This window comes from Populus alba, chromosome 4, assembly GCF_005239225.2.
Source record: "Populus alba chromosome 4, ASM523922v2, whole genome shotgun sequence".
Classification (NCBI taxonomy): domain Eukaryota; kingdom Viridiplantae; phylum Streptophyta; class Magnoliopsida; order Malpighiales; family Salicaceae; genus Populus; species Populus alba.
The window spans coordinates 7,720,038-7,739,052 of record NC_133287.1 but is presented as its reverse complement, the minus strand read 5'-3'; the positions used below and the strand labels follow the sequence as shown (position 1 = coordinate 7,739,052).

Here is a 19,015-nt window from a genome sequence, read left to right as displayed (position 1 = left end):
ACAGTCAATAATTTTTTTATAATGGTTTATCTTGATGTTATTTCAAAAAAAAAAAATTAATCATTTTAAATTATAAAATGATATCATTTAAAAAAAAAACTAGTGATAATTCATAATATTTTATTGGCTTTTTACCCTTAATATTAATACAGAGAAAATCCTACTGATTTTAAAACAAACAAAATGGTGATTTTGAAAATGATAATTGTAGTAATTCATTTTATGATAACTTCTCATTAAACAATACCGATAATTACTTAACATTATAAGTAATTAATGACTACATAATCAGTACTTAATTAATTTGCGGCATGTAAGCTAAAATTTATGTGGTGATCATGTAAACACTATATACTTAGATTGAAATAGACTTAAAAAGAAAGACTTGCCTTTGCAAGGATCATGTGAAAATCCCAAAAGTGCATATAGAGGAAGTCACATTCAATTATAATTAATTTTATAATTGCTATTTATGATGTAAAATTGTCAAGAAATTTATGAAGCAAGATTTGAATATTTAGTCTAATTTAAAAGCTAATTAGCCATTATATAAAGTAATTAGCATCCAGTGAGAATTAGCAGGTAAAAAGCAACAAATGGGAGCTTGCCACCTTATCATCCAATGGAAATTATGAAACATCCTGTGGTTGTGGAAGTCCAGTCATGTGTTTTCTCACTGAGATTTCCACCTGGGCAGTTTATGGTAGCTTGACATTTTTGTAAGAATATTGCATCTCTCCATGACTTGATATCCACGCATTAGATTATATTCATATTCCTAGGAAAATTTAACACCTTTACTATAAAAACCCAACATCCTAGCTTATCCCAAAAGTCTTTCTTTCTGAGCATTTCCATCAAAGTCTTTCTTGGTATTCTGGTTACCAAGTTTTGATCAGCAAACATAAGCTAGCTAGCCATGAATCTAACACAAGCCCTGGACATATGTTCCTCTCTTCCCTTTATGGGGTGTGTTGTAGGAACCCTTTTTCTACTTTTCACATCTTATGGCTCAACTTCACCTAGTGACAGCTCCTTATTGACAGATGAGGTAAATGATCATCAAGCAGCTGCTAGAAACAGAGCAGCCAGAAGCATTTCCAGCAAATTCAACATGTCCGCGGAGCTTAGTCAGATTTTTCTAGCTCAATTGAGCCTTGTTGAAGATAGTTTAGCAGCATCTGCTGTTGTGCATGCCATACTGGTCAACTGGCCCTGCAACCTTGTGTTCATCCACTTTTGTGCCTGTTCATTGTTTCTTATAACTTAATTAGGGCTAGAAATAACTAGATGTTAACTCAAGGGTAACAATGTCATTGCAGATGACTAGTCAAGTTGAAAAACACCCTTCCAACTGAAGGACCATGTAATAAATTTCTTTACCGAGAGTGAATATTTATATAATGCAAGTTGTCTTCTTGTACTTTTACCTACCTAAGGCTCCACGAAACCTAAAGCTTGTGGAGTAACTTTCTGCTTTATTTCCTCTATTGATTAAGATATTGGTTTTGGAGCAGGTGAGATGACAGTCCCCATCAGTTTGGCAATTTCATCTTGAATCACTTGTGTTTTACTGTTAACAGTGTTCTTGACTCTGTCAGCACTGGCAATCGTAAATACGGCTCCATAACAACACATTCAGTGAAGTTCTTGAAGATTTTTGGTACCGATGAGTGATGTCGCCGGAGGCGAAAATCAAATTGTTGCGATTGCTATGTTGTACAATCTAAAACTTGGGGAAACAAATGAACTCTCTTGGATAATGTCTGCAGAAATATAATCATCGCATGCTTGTATCATAAGCATTTATTTACATTTAGAAAACGTAGACATGCAGCAGGCAGAAGAAACTAATACAAAGATGATGATACAAAACTAGGCTACCATATATTACGACTGTGGTGATCTTCATAACTAATGTGTTTGATCACTTGTTAGATACAACTTCTGGCCATCATCGATCATGTCTACTTCAAGAATTTTACCAGCATCTTCTGATAATATACAAGAACCATCTGGAAGCTGTAGCTTCTCTGATGCAGCTTTTACAAGCTCTTCCATGGTGTGTGGGATCCATAGCACTACTCCAGGTCTTCTCTGTTCTTTTGCACCCCATGGGTGGAAAGGGAAAACTGTACATTTCTTTGGGAGCATTTTTTCTGCAATTGGCAATATCAGATGAAATTAACTTCATTATGACAAAATGCATATCCTGTTCTCAGTCACCTAAAAACAAGCATTACTAAAAAAAACAAAATGCCCATCTCTTCTCTGTTATCGGCATCTTAAATGTGGTTGCTAGATAAATCACTAACAATTGCTTCATTCAGCTACATTCTAACAAAGTGTTGGACCCGAAAAGAAGACACGGTGGGTTCAAGTAGAACAACCCTGTTTTTTTATACCAGACATTTTAGATTGGCCAATTACAGAATCCAGATATGATGGGAGAAATCATCACAGTTCAAAATGCAATTCTGGTTTAGTGCATCTACATAAAATAAGCATGACAACCTTGGGCAGACCAAACCATTCTGATAATTTTCAACTAAATATTTTCCCCACAGGCTGTTCTTTATATTAGTATTAGATCAATTATTCTTTGTTATTCTTTCATGAGTCTTCTCTCAACAATCTGTTTGGAAGCCATATTTTACAAGCTTTTTGTCGTAGTATTTAGAATATTTTAAAAATTTTCATTTTCTTAGAGCATAATAGAAGCTGTCCATAGAGTAGTGGAAATACCAGTGGTTTCATGGGAGGCATAATGAAATTCCAATTTCTGGGAAGATTTTGCTTCTTCTAACAGCTTGATCAAATTCTTGTTCCCACAGATCCGGCCTTCTACAAGTGGAGTGTTACCCCATCTATTGAGTTGAAATACGCAAGAAAAGGTCAGTGATCAGAACAGTGTTCTCGTTCTCTAAAAATCATTTTAAAATGTCAAGAGTGTCTCTGTATAACTGTAAATGAAAGTCAAATCCACTGCCCCGTTTGTCAATATTCAGATCATAAAGAGAAAGGGAGAGAAGAAAAGGCTGAAAAAGCTTTAATAAAAGAATCCCTTGATTAGTAAGTTCCGGAGTTCACATTTCCCCACCCATGTACTTACAGGGTGCATCAGATCTTTGCATTATTCATATATCAATAAGCCTAAATTACTAGGAAAATAAACCCTACATTAATAAAGTGAGCCTGGTGCGTATATAAATAGCCCCCAAAGTAGATAACTGAAATGCAAGCATATCTAGTTAGAAACTGAGCGAAATGAATTTCAGGTCTACCTGTCCTTCGAGAAAACACTAGCACCAGCTTCTATCAGCAGCTTTGCCATCAAATATAATCCTTCTGATGCAGCTACATGAAGTGGAGTCCGGTGATCGTAGTCTTTAGAGTTTGGATCAATTCCATTGGACAAAACCCTTTTGAGAAAATCTGAATCCCCTCTTGCAACAGCTCTACACAGAACACTACCAGCATCATCTATGTTCAAGATGGCCCCTTGTTTAGAAAGTAAAGATGCAACTCGATCGTGTCCATTCTTGATAGCCTCCAACAATGGCGTGTTTCCAAATTTATCTGTACAAGAAAAATATTAATAGTATTAATGAGCAATATATCAATAAAACATCAAACCACCAACAGAAGTATTATAGCCAGTTAATCACCAGTAGAAGCAAATTACCTTTGATGTTAATGTTAACTCCTTCTTGAATAAGGAAAAGTGTGGTATCTTCGTAACCTCTAGATGCGGCAAGATGCTGTTGAATACAAAGGCTATTGTCAGATAAAGCAATTTTTTCATCCTCTTTAATCTACCCTTATGACATATAAACTTGCTCAGATACTGGTAGAAATAGCTTGGAAGCAAAACATGCACCAATTTGCAGACATATAGCACAAATTATAGTAGAGCTCATCCATCTCTGGAATTAGACCGCGTCGAATTTTCCAGTATAAGAAGTGTTATTTTGATGGTTCAGACTCACATAAAAATGATAACAAATGAAATAAAATGAGATCAATCATATACTTGAGCTTTGTGTATACCAAGGGTGATCTTCCATCATAATCTGTTCTATTGGGATCAGCACCTGCTCGGATCAAGCCCTTCAGCTGATAAAGATCTCCATGATAAGCTGTGCTATTCACCCTCAAAGCAAGTTCAGCTTCTTGCTTTCCAATATGAAATGTAATATCTGATTCCAACTGCTTATATTGAAGATTGGATTCTTTCCCCTGTCAATTTACCTTGATTTAGATCTTAATGGACATGTATTAATCCCTTGGTGTCAACTATAGATCTAAAATAACTTGTTCAAATATTTTGTTATGTCTGCTGTGAGTTTTCTTTCTCCTTGGTTGCTGGGCTCTTGGTCCCAAGGTGTTTAATGAATTTTCCTGGGCTTATCAAAAATAATAATATATAAAAAAAAATGTTCAAGAACTTTGTAGATTGGCTATATAAATAAACTGATATTGATTTCAAAATAGTGTGGAAGAAAAAAAATAGAACATGACTAGAGGAAAGCGCATATTGACAGAATTGAATTACCTCTAAAAGGTTGTTCAAAATTCTGCGTCCGTCATAAAAGTAAATCTCAAGTATATTTGATAAAGATTGTTTATCAATCCGTAAAAGCCGACATAACTCACAAACTCTAACTGTATAAGGCTGAGGAATGTTGCAAAGAATAGAAATTTCTCCAAATGAACTGTTAGGAAGCAAAAGTTTGACAGTTTCTTCTGATCCATCTTGCCCTATTCCAACCTCTTCCTGCACCAAGGAGAAAAAAGGAAGTGATCATACAAATGTGTTCAAACATGACGCTACATATTCTATGCATACCACTCAAAAATTAAAATTTTGGAACCACCAGGATTCTGACAAGGAAGTTGATCCAATAGTTAAATAACAGCATGCATCTGTAACAGTCCCAGTCAAAGAGAAGCTAAATCTGAAAGCACGTCAACAGTAACAAATCATAGTTGAAATTCTTATTTTTGTCAGAGCATGAAAAATCAACAGGAAGAATCAATTTTGAAAGCAAATTACAGTTTAAGAATTATAACATCCCAAATATGTTCTTCATACTAAAGTGTTTAAGAACCAACAAAACAGGAGAAGCAAAGAGAAGCTATGGATAACCAGATGTTGAAACTGAGTGACCGTTCGATATGGAATCGTACCAGCACACCATGACATACAAAATAAAGTTGATCTACCACGTTCCCCAGTTCCATAATTACTTCTCCTGGGAGAAAGAACTCCTCGTGAAGCCTAATGACCTGCAAGAACAAAAGAAAAGGAAAGATGAGAATAACAGAGCTGAGGCTCCTACAATGGATGAGTAGCATTGCAACAAAGCATACAACATGGAGAATAAGGGTGAGAAAAACAACAAGTGTTGGAATATGAGGATGTAAGACCAAGCAATGCACTAAAGCAGAAAATTTGACAAAAAAGAGGAAGATTAAAAAGGAAATGAATAGCGACTCTACAAGAGGACAACAGAGACTACCAGGAACTTAAAAAAATAATGGAGGAAAAAATCGTTAATCCAACCAACTCCATCAAGTGATCAAAATATTGCTTAATTTTCACAACTACATAATTCAAGATCCTGTTTCACCATCTAGCCTTGCATACCAATATTGTTGGCTCTTGAGTGTAATAGACCATTTATCAACACCAATAACATATGCCATGTTTTCTGCAAAATAGCCTCTCGAAATGTTTTTTTTCCTTGATGAATGAATCTGTGGATTCTTGATAGACAGATAGATTGAATATCACATATGCTCAGAGTTGCACACTTTTTAATTAGTCTGCTTTTCAGAAACATGTCAAGTCCACCTCCATGGACGGTACATGAAGATCAGATGATTCCTGAAAGAACAACAAACCACGAGCCTGAAACAGATCTTGACCATCGATGATGTTAAAATTTAATTGAACCATTAACTTGCAATGGCGATTGGCAATGAAATCCATGATTTCAATGAAACAAGATGTAGCATTTTGAGCTTTACTAGTTTATTGTTGCTACATCATTTGGAATTTCCCCGTTTTTTGAACTTATTTATCACCAGTGGGATATAATATGCCAAAGGAAGAGACTTACAATTTGATTAATAAATTCGGCAGAGCAATCCTTAACCAAGGGAACCTTTTCAATATATTCTGTGTACAAACTTTGGGAAATCTGCAAGCAAAGAATAATCATCAAATTATTATAAGTGAGACAGACATCATGAGAGCTGTCAAAAAGCATAGCAAACTTTCTATAGAGAAATGCAGTGTTTTAAAAGGAGACAAGGTGTAAAGGAAAATGATGCTGGATCCACCTCTTTCTGACAATTATTTGTGAATATTTCACTAGTAATTATTGGCATGGTGTGGCTCTTTAACGAAACTAAATGATACTTTATCCCAAGGAATAGAAGGTTCTCCAAACTAATTTTGGAATAAGGGGACAATTATGCTTTGCTTTCCCACGTAGCTTGAAACATCACCTCATCATTTTCTGTACTCCTCTTTTTTCCTAAAGCTCAATGTCTGTATCCATGAAATCCAATATAATAAAAAAAAAAAAAAGGTTTAATAGGGAAAAAAAGGAATCTCTCAACATGTTCTTTACCTTAGCACGAATAGAGATGGGGAGATCCTGCAGTCCAGAAGCCTCGGTATAGCTACTCTCATGCTGTAAGCGCAAATGGCCTTTAATCTGATTACGGATGTCCTTTCCAAGTCTATTTCTATTCATATATTTGATGAGATCAGTCATTTTATCCCTGAACTTTTCTGTCTTTGAACCTTTTACTGTTATTGCTGTCATATTACCGATCAAATATGCACCGAGAATCATGTCGAAGGAAACAAAGATCATTACAAATATCATTTCCCTCAAGTTAACAGCATGTATATCTCCATACCCTGTGGTAAAAACAGCAGGCTTATCAGGCAGTAGTGAAGACTCCAACAAAACATAGGTATACAGCAAGAGAGAATCTTCAAACATGGCAAGTGTAAGAATATGGTATCTTAACTGAAACCTTCTGCGCCTACTGGTGAGCATAAATAAAAGGAATCGAATACAACGAAGCAGTGCAAAATCAAGCAAGAACACTTCGCGGAGATGGGACATAAATGATTATGGCATTCCAGTAGCTTTCTGAAACAGCATATTCCATGCCTCTTGTGTTTGACCCCATAGGTCAAGACTTCATCGTGGAATTTTCTCACTAAATGTTTAACTACTCTTTATTATGGAAAGCGAAAGTTCATGTGCAGAAATAACCCAAGTCAATTTGCCAGTCATATGTTGACATAACCAAAATGAGGAAACTGTAAAGCTTCAGGTTGTGTTAATAGAGTATAATGTAAAGAAGGAACTCACCAACGGTGGCCATAGTGACGACGGCAAAATATAAAGATGTTGTGTACCGCATCCAAATATCGATCTCCCTGAAGTTTGTATAATTATAACCACCCATCTTCAAACTTCCAATCCATGTATACCCTTCGTGAGAAGCTGGCAAGGTGGTAGCCAAATAGTAAAAGATGCAGGCTGCGGTGTGTGTGCAATAGAGTTCCACTACTATAAGCTTTACAATCCTCGTAAAAAGGTAATTAATTCGGATATCCTTCTCCAGTTTTTGGAAAAAGGAAGTTACTTTCCGCACCCTACTCAGCCTAATCCATAAAAGATACCTCACTTCTTCTCTACGTCCACAAACCTGTATAAAAGGAAAATAAAAGGAAAATCCCAAAATGATTATGAGACTAGACTCGATTAGCATTGTAACATTCAAATCTTCAGGTATCCATGGTCTACAACAATTTATTTCTCCACCCTATCTTCATTCTGCATTTCAGCAAATGTTCTATTATGCTTCTAGAGCTACAGATACCTTGAAGATGATGTCCCAAGGCAGGCAGCCAAGTAAATCAATGACAAAATGAGATTTCAAGTACCTGCAACAAGAGCATAAAAGAAGAAAAAGTGACACACATGAACAAAATATTCAAGAGAACCAGTCCCAAATCAGGGCAATTAAGCACTTGGATTCATATCACTAATTAGACAGTGAACACTGATGAATCCACACTGAACATCATTCAACCAAAAGGAAAGCAAAGAAGGATTTGCATGACACAGTAGATATGCAGACAAGAGAGAAACTAACCGAAGAGCAATAGGAGAGCGCTTAAAGATCATACGATAAGTCTGGCTGTCTCTGTAGGCAACGAAGAACTGTAAAACGATATCAAGAAGAAAAGCAACCTGTCCAACTATGTCCATTATGAAGAGATTCTCAGGCAATCCCCTGAAGAAACCAAACTCCATTGGTGTAAAGAAGGAAGAGTACACTGCCCATAATAGTATAAATATTGTCCATGCACGATACCACCTGCATTATTTTAACTGCAATGTTTCATTTCTCTTCCACAAGCATAAAAAATCACGTAAAAGATTTGTCTTAATTTGGATTAAATTTAACATTGAATCATTAGTTCAGAACACAGGCTCGGCAATGCATCAAACCAAGCCTGGTGCTAGGGGCACCCGCACTTGATGCGACAATGCGACTTCCCATTTTAGAAGGGTGTGTTTTGCATTTTGTTTCGGAAGTATTTTTAAAATTAATATTTTTTAATATTTTCAGATTATATATTAAAAATAATTTTTTAAAAATAAAAAATATTATTATTTTAATATATTTTAAAATAAAAATTATTTTGAAAAGAATCCACTATCATATTCTAAAACACACTTATAATTAAATGAACTATTTACCAGCTCTATTTACCAGCTCTCCCTCAAGATAGGTGTAAAAAATAATTTAAAGAAAAAATTTTAAAAAAATCAAAAATATTTTTTGACAGTGGAAACAAACATATTTTATAGTTGATCCAATTTAATTAACCTAGTTAGTAAAACCATAATTCAATCATCCTCGTCGAAATACAAGCAAGAGTCGATTTGACTTTTAGAAAACATTACAGTTCTGACTTTTTCTATATAAAAAAAAAAAGAAGCAGATATTGAAATAATATAATTTTAAATCAACCCAGACGATGAGCACCTCGAAATCTTGTAACAATTATTAAAAAAAAAGAGTGTAATATGTTATTACGTAACATAGCATCACAGCACAACTGTGACCACCACGGTCACTTTAGCGTCTGTCACGGCCAATTCAAATGAAACGGGACCCAAAACGTGAATCCACAGTTAAAAAACATGGATTAACTCCTGTTTTAAAAAAAAAATTAAATATTTTTTATGATTTGAATTATTTTAGTATATTAATTTTAAAAATAATTTTTAAAACAATTATAAAAATATTATTTTAATATATTTTAATATAAAAAATACTTTAAAAATAACTACAACAAACACTTTTTAACATGTCTAAAAAATAACTGTGACAGCTGTTCTAGAAAATTAAATAAAACAAATGTTATCAGGCCATCAATCTGGGCATTTCTAGCCGTACGATCAGCCCCATCACAATCAGAAGTCAGAGAAGTGACGAGACTTGCACGACACTCTACCCAGTAATAGCCTCCCACGTGCATGACAATGGCTGGAGTGACGGCTTCGCCATATAAAAAAATCATGTTCTTCATAAACGAGGTTGATAATAATACATTAACTATTTAGTCTATTTAAAACTAACATTTGTTGCGTTAATCAATTAAATTCTTTGATTGGCACAACCAATATGCAGCCTGTTTGTGAGATAAAGATTGTTTTTAAAAAAAAAAATTAAATAATTATATATAATATTAGTTAAAAATAAAAATATTTAAAGTTTATATATTTTTGTTTTTTAACTAATCTTTTTGCATACATAACTCACTACTAGTCTTTAAATATTTTTATTTTTTTAAAATAATATCATGCATATATAACTCACCACTAATAATTATAAATGGAAAGTTAAAAAAAAAAGTTAATTAGTCAAATGCTAGCTTTTTGTTAAACAAAAAAAATCAAAATCAAGGAAACAAATTATAAATATAGAAAAATAGATATTTAAGGAGAAAAAAGGAATGACTGACCTGTTATCAGGATGGATAACGGGACCTGTGGAGACGTAACGAATACCATTAATAACCGATTCACGACTCAGTTTTCTTCTCAAATTTGTAATCAACGATGACTCAGTATTATTAACGAGTCCAAACTCATTCTCTAACAAATTAAATCGACTCCCTCTTGATGATTTTATCCTGTCTCTCAAATCCTGCACTTCGTACTCTGTTTCATCTTCATCATTATCGGATTCTTTCTTGTTTCTCTCTCTATGATGATCACCCATGCTGTTATTCAGAGCAATCCGGCCCTTTGAGCTTTAACCATGAAAAGATCGATCAACTGCGCTTTGGAGAGAGGAGGAGAGAGCTCGAGAGGGAGTGGGTTAATTAATTAAAGGGGTGCAAGTTGAGGAATGGATGGTGCTTTTTTGAAGGAATCACGAGGGAAATATGAGAGTGAAATGACGTTGGAGAAATGGAGGGTTCGGAGGACATCCTTGAAAGTGAGTTTATAAATTGGATTGTTGTTGATGATGATGATGACGATGATGATTGGAAGATGGTGATGAGAAGTTTTGTGAGCGGAGATCATGAGGCTATTTATAAACATAAAGTTATGTGCCGCTCGATGGCATGCATTCTCTTAAATATTTGTATTTACGATAATGTTTAATGTCATAGTTTCTAAGGTGTTAGAGTGCTTACTTTATATTACAGATAAGAAACTTGATCATAGATTTATTTAAATAGAAAAAAAAAATTGAGTTATTATTGCATTGATATACATCTCAAGTCAATAATTCAATATATGTTAATTGTTCTTTAGTCTTAGTTTCGAATCTTATAATTACTAATATAATGATCATTGAAGGTTTATATATTAATATGTTAACTTCACAGCCCGTGTGATTAGTCGAGGTATATACAAGATAACTTGTGTCGCACCCCAAAAAAAATCAGTCGCGCGGCATCGGGCTGGCGATTTAAATCTTTCTCGTTGTTGTTTGCTTGAATTTGATTCGTTGGAGTCGCCACCTAGTAATTGATTTCGGGCTACTAGGAAACCGGATGTACTGGTCTTGTCAGAGATTCGCGGGTAAGGGACTGATTGTGGTTAGGGAAGGTATTAGCACCCCTAACGCACCCTACCTTAGGTAAGCTGCTTCGTGGTTTTGACGTGTTAAAGAAGTTTTAATAATTGTCTTTTCATCGGAAATTAGAAATATCACTTACGTATAAGTTAATAATTCTTAACCGTGATCCAATCAAAATATTAAATTCTTCTTTAATATCTGCAATTTTATCATTAAAAAAATAAAATATATATATAAAAAAATAAAACACATTCAAAACACACACATTCACTATTTTTATTTCTTTTCTTTTCCTTTTTTTTTCTTTTCTTTTCTTTTACATCCATATTTACAAAATACAAATTACAAAAACTAAAAACTAAACAAATATTACATTAAACCATTTGGAAATTACAAAAATGACCCAAAACAAAATCAGGAACAATTCTGGGCTGCCTGAACAGTAGCGGCGCGTGGACCCCACGCCCCTCCGTGACTGGCGGCGCGTGGGCTCACGCGCCGCCCCGAAAATCAGGCAGCGTGAGGGGGCTGTAATGCTTCCTCCTCCCTTCGATCTCTTCACCTGCAAATCCAAAAAAACACACAGCAAGGGCAGTCGATTTTAAGTTTTTCTTAGTTTTTCAAATCTGTTTTTTGTTCTTTCTTTCTCCGTCGTCTTCGATCTGCTCCTCTTTCTCTTCTTCTTCGTTGCAGATCAGTCCGTGGGTTTCTTCTTCTTCTTCTCCTCTGCTTCAGGATGGCAGATCGGGCGGTGCCTGTGGCGGTTGCAGCCGATCTATGGACGGCGCTGCTGGGGTTGCTGCTGTGTGGTCTTCACTCCGGTCGGTGGCTGCTCTGGGTCGCAGCAGAGGGAGAGGCTGTCTTGAGGCTGCTCTGGGTCGATTGCTCTGATCGCTGCTACTAGAGGCTGAACTCGTCCGGTGTTGGAGGAAGGCGTTGCTGCCTGACCGCCGTGAGTGAGAGAGGGGCTGCTGGTGGTGGAGGCGTCTGTGTTGTCGGCTGAGAAGAGTGAGAGCAGAGATGGACGCCGCTGCTGCTGCTGCCGCCGCTGGGGGCCGAATGGAGGAGAGCAGATCGACGATTGGCTGGGGAAACCGGAGGAAGAGGGCCGGCCAGGGGAGAGCGGCTGAAGCTCGAAAAATAAAAATTCGAAGGGGGTTTTGGGGGGCTGTTTGGCCGGGGTAAAAAAAACCAAGGGTGGGGGACGGTGCTGACGGAGAAGAAAATGGGAAACGACGGGGTAAAAATGTAGGATCAGAAATGGTGGGGGGTCCTTGGCTCTCTGGTTCTGGGAGAGGAAAAATCAAGGACCCCCGGGGATAAAAATTCAAAACCAGTAAGGGGGGGCGCCGCCGGCTGGTTTTTGTGAGTGGAGAGAAAGAGTGGGTTTTTAGGGTTTTTGTGTTTTTTCTGAATGTGTCAAAATTGCCCCCCCTTGCAAGTGTTAGAAACCAGTATTTATAGGCAAAAAATATTACCAAGTTTTCAACATTAGTCCCTTAACTTTTTTTTTTTTTGTAAAATTTGATTTTTCTTGTTTTTTTGTAATTTTTTGAAAATGAGCAATATCAACGTCGACTCGATGCGGAAAATCAATGATTTTAAAAACGACGCGTGAAAAGTCGAACGCGTTTGAAAGACCCCTTAAAAATTTAAATTCTTTTTTAGACAACGTTTAAAATGCTAAAATGACGCAAATATATTAAAAAAACATATTTTTTTGGATTTTCATTGTTTTTTCTCATTTTTTGGATTTTTTGAAAATATATCAAAACATGGGTAAAAAATTGGGTAGCAACAGATGTTAGGGGTGCTAATACCTTCCCTAACCACAACCAGTCCCTTACCCGCGAATCTCTGACAAGACCAGTACATCCGGTTTCCTAGTAGCCCGAAATCAATTACTAGGTGGCGACTCCAACGAATCAAATTCAAACAAACAACAACAACGAGACTTAAATCGCCAGCCCGATGCCGCGCGCTGATTTATTTTTGGGGTGCGACAGAATGGCGACTCCACTGGGGAATTGCGAGTACCATGCTGGTATCCCCGGGCATGGTCTTGAAACGTGCTATGCTTTCAAGAAAAGGTTGTTGGAGCTCATCAAGATAGGATGGGTGTCATTTGAAGAACCACCCAACATCAATTCAAAACCATCGCTTAGTCATGACGCAAGTAGTAGTGGATAAAGGGCTGGAAAACCTTGGTCAAGAATTGTCAATAATGAAGAAGGTAAGATCGAAAGAGATGACAAGGAAACACACGTGGGGGAGAAGATGAAGCGCTGCTACGGTTGATTGTCCACACATTAGAAGAAGTCTCTACCAAGACCTTTTTACGCGAGTAGAGAAGTTTCAGAATGGGGTGACCCAAGAAGTTCCTGAAGTTAACCGACTTTATTTGCCCTAGCATGCTTTTGTCATTGTTTTTATTTGCTTTTATTTTCTCTAGTTGACAATCAGGGCTCATGATGTCAGCCAGATTTGTATTTGTCTTTGAGCCCACCTTTTCTTTAAATAAATGATGAGATTATGCACCTTTTTAAACAAAGATGAGTGGTTACAAAGAAAGTATCATAAATCGGTCAAAGATGAAATTTAAGAAAAGCTACCCCTGAAGTACTCTAACAATGTGCATTTTGAAATGACAAAAATTCATTTTCCTTTCACTTTCTAAAGAGTTTATCGTTGGTGATCCCATTTGAGCCAGAATGAATTTCTCCTTTATAAAAACCCGGACTAGGATCACACTCCACACTGGGGGCAATAAAAGATATTTCATGAAAAGTTTTACATATTTTTCAAAGCAAGATGAGAGCCCGTAGATTTGAAAAGATAAAGCATTTGACAAAAGCATGACAAAAAGGCAATGACAAGTCATACATTTTGAGAAAAGAACCACTTGAAGAAAGTCAAAGACTTCTTCTCCAAGAATATGATCAATAAAAAGAGGCAACACGAGAGATGAATCCAGCATACGGCTTCAAAAGCAAGTTCGTGTTAAGAAAGAGCTTCATGAACTAGAAGAAGATGATGGGGCCTATGTTTCAAACCAGGTACGAATGCATGCATTGCATCTAATCATAAATCATTGCATGTTTGTTTTTTATCGCCAGGAGGAGATCGTAGTGCATTCCAACAAGATTGTGGACGAAGAAAGAATCATTGAGTTGATTCTAGAACAACAAGAAGAGAAGATAATAGCTTCCAAACCCTGCCCGTAGGAAGAACGACATATATCAGCTTTGGTAATAAGGAATCGCCAGATGGGATTCCAAGCTGTTTGAGATCGCCAGAAGGGATCTCGTATTTCACTATTATGGAGGTCGCCAGATGGGACCTCATATTTCGCGTTTGTTAAAAGGAATCGCCAGATGGGATTCCGAGTTGATTAAAGGAGATCGCTAGAAGGGATCTCGTGTTTCGCTATTTGGAGGTCGCCAGATGGGACCTCATATTTCATGTTGGTAATAAGGAATCGCCAGATGGGATTCCAAGCTGTTTGAGATCGCCAGAAGGGATCTCGTATTTCACTATTGTGGAGGTTGCCAGATGGGACCTCATATTTCACGTTTGTTAAAAGGAATCGCCAGATGGGATTCCGAGTTCATTAAAGGAGATCGCCAGAAGGGATCTTGTGTTTCGCTATTTGGAGGTCGCCAGATGGGGCCTCATATTTCATGTTGGTAATAAGGAATCGCCAGATGGGATTCCAAGTTGTTTGAGATCGCCAGAAGGGATCTCGTGTTTCACTATTTGAAGGTCGCCAGATGGGACCTTGTATTTCATGTTTGTTAAAAGGAATCGCCAGATGGTATTCAAAGTTGATTAAAGGAGATCGCCAGAAGGGATCTCGTGTTTCACTATTTGGAGGTCGCCAGATGGGACCTCATATTTCATGTTGGTTAAAAGGAATCGCCAGATGGGATTCCAAGTTGTTTGAGATCGCCAGAAGGGATCTCGTGTTTCACTATTTGGAGGTCGCCAGATGGGACCTTGTATTTCATGTTGGTTAAAAGGAATCGCCAGATGGGATTCCAAGATGATTAAAGGAGATCGCCAGAAGGGATCTCGTGTTTCACTATTTGGAGGTCGCCAGATGGGACCTCGTATTTCATGTTGGTTAAAAGGAATCGCCAGATGGGATTCCAAGTTGTTTGAGATCGCCAGAAGGGATCTCGTGTTTCACTATTTAGAGGTCGCCAGATGGGACCTCATATCTCATATTTCATATAGGAATCGCCAGATGGGGTTCCAAGTTGATTAAAGGAGATCGCCAGAAGGGATCTCGTATTTTGATAGTTGTCAAAGGAGGTCGCCGGAGGGGACCTCATATTTTTTCATTTTCAGGGAATCGCCAGATGGGATCCCAATGTTTTAGGCTGAAGAGGTTTGCTGTAAAGAAAGAGTTTGAGATCGATCAACCTTCGACCAGATCAGTTTCGAGAGTTCAAATTGGATTATCTTTATAAAACTTACTGCGCAAAACCCTTGCTCCGTAAGCATTATAAAGAGGGGGCATCTGTTGTAACCCATTTTTGGGTCCCCATAATTGAAATAAAATAAATAGCCGAAGGAGGTTAGAAAAATAACAGGAGGCAGAAGCGCTCAGCAAATGGTCAGAAAAATCGGTCAAGGAGGTTAAAAATACAAAGATGGATTTTTGACAATATATTCTTGAAGGATGAGAGCCTTGTTGAGAAGGAAAATTTGAATTTTTGGAGGAGAAAAGCCCAAATTTGGATGTTTATGGACTTAATTGGATTTTTATTTGAATTTATAGAGGATTTGATTGCAAGAAAAATTGATTTTTAAGTCAATTTGGGCTTTAATTAGAAGAAATTTAGGTTCTGGGGCCAAAATATATTTTTTTGGAATTTATTAGGTCAAATCAGGGGCTTAATTGCATAGATATTGAAGTTTAATGGCCAATTAGGGGCTCAATTGTGAAAATCCGAAACCAGGGACCAATTTGGAAAACACGGGTAAATAGAGGGGGCTGTCTTGAATTGATCCAGGGGCGTAATTGAAGAAATTGGAAGTTTATTGATCAATTGAGGGCTTAATTGCATAAATCAGAGGCCAAGGACCAAGGTGAAAAATGCGGCCAACTATGGGGGCGAGGACCGAAATTGGCAGGGACGCAATTGAAAGAGACAAAAGATAATTGAGGGCTGAGTTGAAATTTGGGCGCATTCTGGCGCCATTTTTAAATGAAACGGCGCGTTTTCCCCAAAACGACGCCGTTTCATATAAAAAAAAAAAAGAAGGACCGAACGGTGCCGTTTTGAACGGCACTGTCCCCTTTCTTCTTCCTCCCCGAACGTGCAGCGAGCATGGACAAAAAGCTTGTTTAATCAAGCATGGGAAGAAATCTTCTGCAGCAAGCGTGCACTGACAACACCCGGAGCCCATACACCTCGGACGACGCGAAGCCAGGAGGGCCACGCTCGCCGACCAGCCGACCGGCGCTGTCCCCCCACGATGCCCTGCTCAACCCGCTGTCATGCTCCCCACGCTGCCCTGCTCAGCCCATGCAGCCCCGCTCCCTTTGCCCGCCTATAAAAGAAGTGGAGAGACTTGAAGCACGCGGGGGGAAAAAGAAAAAAAAAAAAACCGAGACCAAAAGAGAGAAAGAAACTGAAGGAGAGAGAAACCGTTGAACTAAAGGAATAAATACTTAAAACTCAAAGAAACAGAACCAGGGGGAGGGGAAGATTACAGAAACCGTGGGAGAGCTTAGAGAAAACCAAGACCGAGCACGACCCGAGAAGTCACCGGACCGTTGAGAACCGTCGTTTGGAGCCACCAACCTCCGCTGCAGCACCATCAACACGGACGTTTGACCAACCGCATCGCCGCCACCAGCACCTCCACGAAGCAGCTGCAGAGAGGGAAGAACATTGTTGACAGAGGGAGCAAAGGAAATAAAGAGAAGAACAGCGCCAAAACAGCAAGGAAGAGGAAGAGGAGCTGCAGCAACGCCACTGCCAAACCAGCCACTGCCAGCGTCAGAACCACCGTGAGCCCTCATTGGCTTCCTCTCCACCGCCACCAGCATCACTGTGAGTGTTCGACATCGTCTTCGCTCCTTTCGGTTCCACGTCCAGGTAAGCGTTTTGCGTCTCTGTGCAGGTGATTTCCTTTAGCATTTTCACTGTGCAAGTGAATTATAATTCACTTGAACAGTGAAATGCAATGTTACTGTTCAAGTGAATTATATACCATATGTTACTATGTGTGTTTTCTTTTGCATGTTACTGTGCGTGGTTTCGTTTTGCATCTTTACTGTTCATAGTGAATTATAATTCACTTGAACAGTATCATTTGTATATTTGTATATGGTATTAAGGATGCACGCGTGGGCTTCCACCCAAGACACTGGCTCGGGCCAGTGACCTGGTTAGGCCTGCTGGGTCAAGCCCAGCCATATGGGCCGAACGGGGCCCAACCTAAAAACCTTTTTTATTAAAAATAAAAATTCTTCAAAAAAATTATTTTGAAAAAATATGTGATTTCCATAATTTTGTTACTGTATTTTGATCAATACTGGTTTGTATTTTTATACTGTAAAGATACAAATCCGGTATTAAAATACCTGTTTTTCGTCAAAACATCAAAGACTTTCGAAATAAAAAATGTTTTTGCTTTCAAAAAGAATTTCCAAAAGTCCTTAAAAATATTGTTGATTTTTCCTGCATTTTGTTATTAGGGTGGATTAATATTGGTTTGTATTTTTATACCGTAAGAATACAAACCCAGTATTAAAATACCCGATTTTCGTTAAAACATAAAAAAAAAAAATATTTTCCAAAAAATGTTTTTTTTGTTTTAAAATACGGCCTAGTCTCTCCAATATATATATATATAAATATTATAACATCATATTTTCACACAACAAAAGAAAATTTTCAAAACAATATATGTATTAACATGCATTTTGGCTTTAATAACCAGTTTATTCAAGCCATGAGAACTAGGCCAATATTTCAAAAATTCTAAAAAATCGTTTTGTTTTTTAGCATTTGGGATTACGAATTTATACGTAAAACGTATTCCTAAATTTTTTTTTGGTATAGACGTTTGAACGGTTAGGATTTTACCCGATAAGATAAAAGACCTTCTTACTGAGGAGGATTTTTCTTGAACCATAGACAGACCAACGACTAGAAGTACAATAACACCTTAGTTTTTATCAGACAATCAAACAATGCAGCTTACCTTAGGTAAGGCGTATTTGGGGTGCTGATACCTTCCCTTTACGCAACCAGTCCCCGTACCCGATCTCTGAGACCAGTTAGGGTTCCTAGTGACCAAAATACTAGGTGGCGACTCCCATTCCTTTTTTCTACCAATAAAAGACAGTATTTTCTTGTATCCCCATAGATATAGATAGATTTACATTGTAGATGAGAAAATGGAACAACTAAAACTAATTTTTTTTCGCCGCGACGCCGCACACGTGCGACAGAATGGCGACTCCGCTGGGGAAGGCGTTGCTGTAGGGGTCGATTAGCACCCCTAACGCTGCTACTGGTTAGGGAAGGTAAGGGACTGGTTGTGGTTAGGGAAGGTATTCTGTCCTCCACTCAAATTCCCCAGTGGAGTCGCCATTCTGTCGCACCCCAAAAAAAAATCAGCGCGCGGCATCGGGCTGGCGATTTAAGTCTCGTTGTTGTTGTTTGTTTGAATTTGATTCGTTGGAGTCGCCACCTAGTAATTGATTTCGGGCTACTAGGAAACCGGATGTACTGGTCTTGTCAGAGATTCGCGGGTAAAGGACTGGTTGTGGTTAGGAAAGGTATTAGCACCCCTAACGCACCCTACCTGAGGTAAGCTGCTTCGTGGTTTTGACGTGTTAAAGAAGTTTTAA

The 19,015-nt window shown here is 37.7% G+C and overlaps 1 protein-coding gene across 3 annotated transcripts; it reads right to left on the bottom strand.

The window, feature by feature from the left end:
- Window positions 1–1,767: 1,767 nt before the first annotated feature.
- LOC118049319 (potassium channel SKOR) lies at window positions 1,768–10,667 on the bottom strand. 3 transcript variants are annotated; one of them, XM_035059293.2, is made up of 13 exons: window positions 10,073–10,657; window positions 8,191–8,415; window positions 7,915–7,978; window positions 7,401–7,740; window positions 6,642–6,937; window positions 6,126–6,206; window positions 5,191–5,289; window positions 4,556–4,777; window positions 4,051–4,239; window positions 3,686–3,761; window positions 3,285–3,579; window positions 2,746–2,867; window positions 1,768–2,159 (listed from the first exon to the last, which is right to left on the bottom strand). In XM_035059293.2, the coding sequence occupies exons 1-13, from the start codon at window positions 10,330–10,332 to the stop codon at window positions 1,915–1,917; spliced, it is 2,514 nt and encodes an 837-aa protein (XP_034915184.1). In that variant the 5' UTR covers window positions 10,333–10,657; the 3' UTR covers window positions 1,768–1,914. The 3 variants fall into 3 exon arrangements, with proteins under 3 accessions (XP_034915184.1, XP_034915190.1, XP_073264731.1); XM_035059299.2 differs by lacking the exon at window positions 2,746–2,867 and having other exon boundaries at window positions 10,073–10,663; XM_073408630.1 differs by lacking the exons at window positions 1,768–2,159; window positions 2,746–2,867 and having other exon boundaries at window positions 4,034–4,239; window positions 10,073–10,667.
- Window positions 10,668–19,015: the final 8,348 nt, after the last annotated feature.

What these genes read in the sequence shown, in the direction of transcription:
- LOC118049319 (XM_035059293.2), bottom strand. Translation starts at nt 10,332, where the DNA reads ATGGGTGATCATCATAGAGAGAGAAACAAGAAAGAATCCGATAATGAT. An exon ending in AGTTAACATTAACATCAAAG is followed by an intron (nt 3,580 to 3,685) that starts GTAATTTGCTTC and finishes TTTCTTGTACAG; the next exon opens with ATAAATTTGGAAACACGCCA. An exon ending in AGTGTTTTCTCGAAGGACAG is followed by an intron (nt 2,868 to 3,284) that starts GTAGACCTGAAA and finishes TCAACTCAATAG; the next exon opens with ATGGGGTAACACTCCACTTG.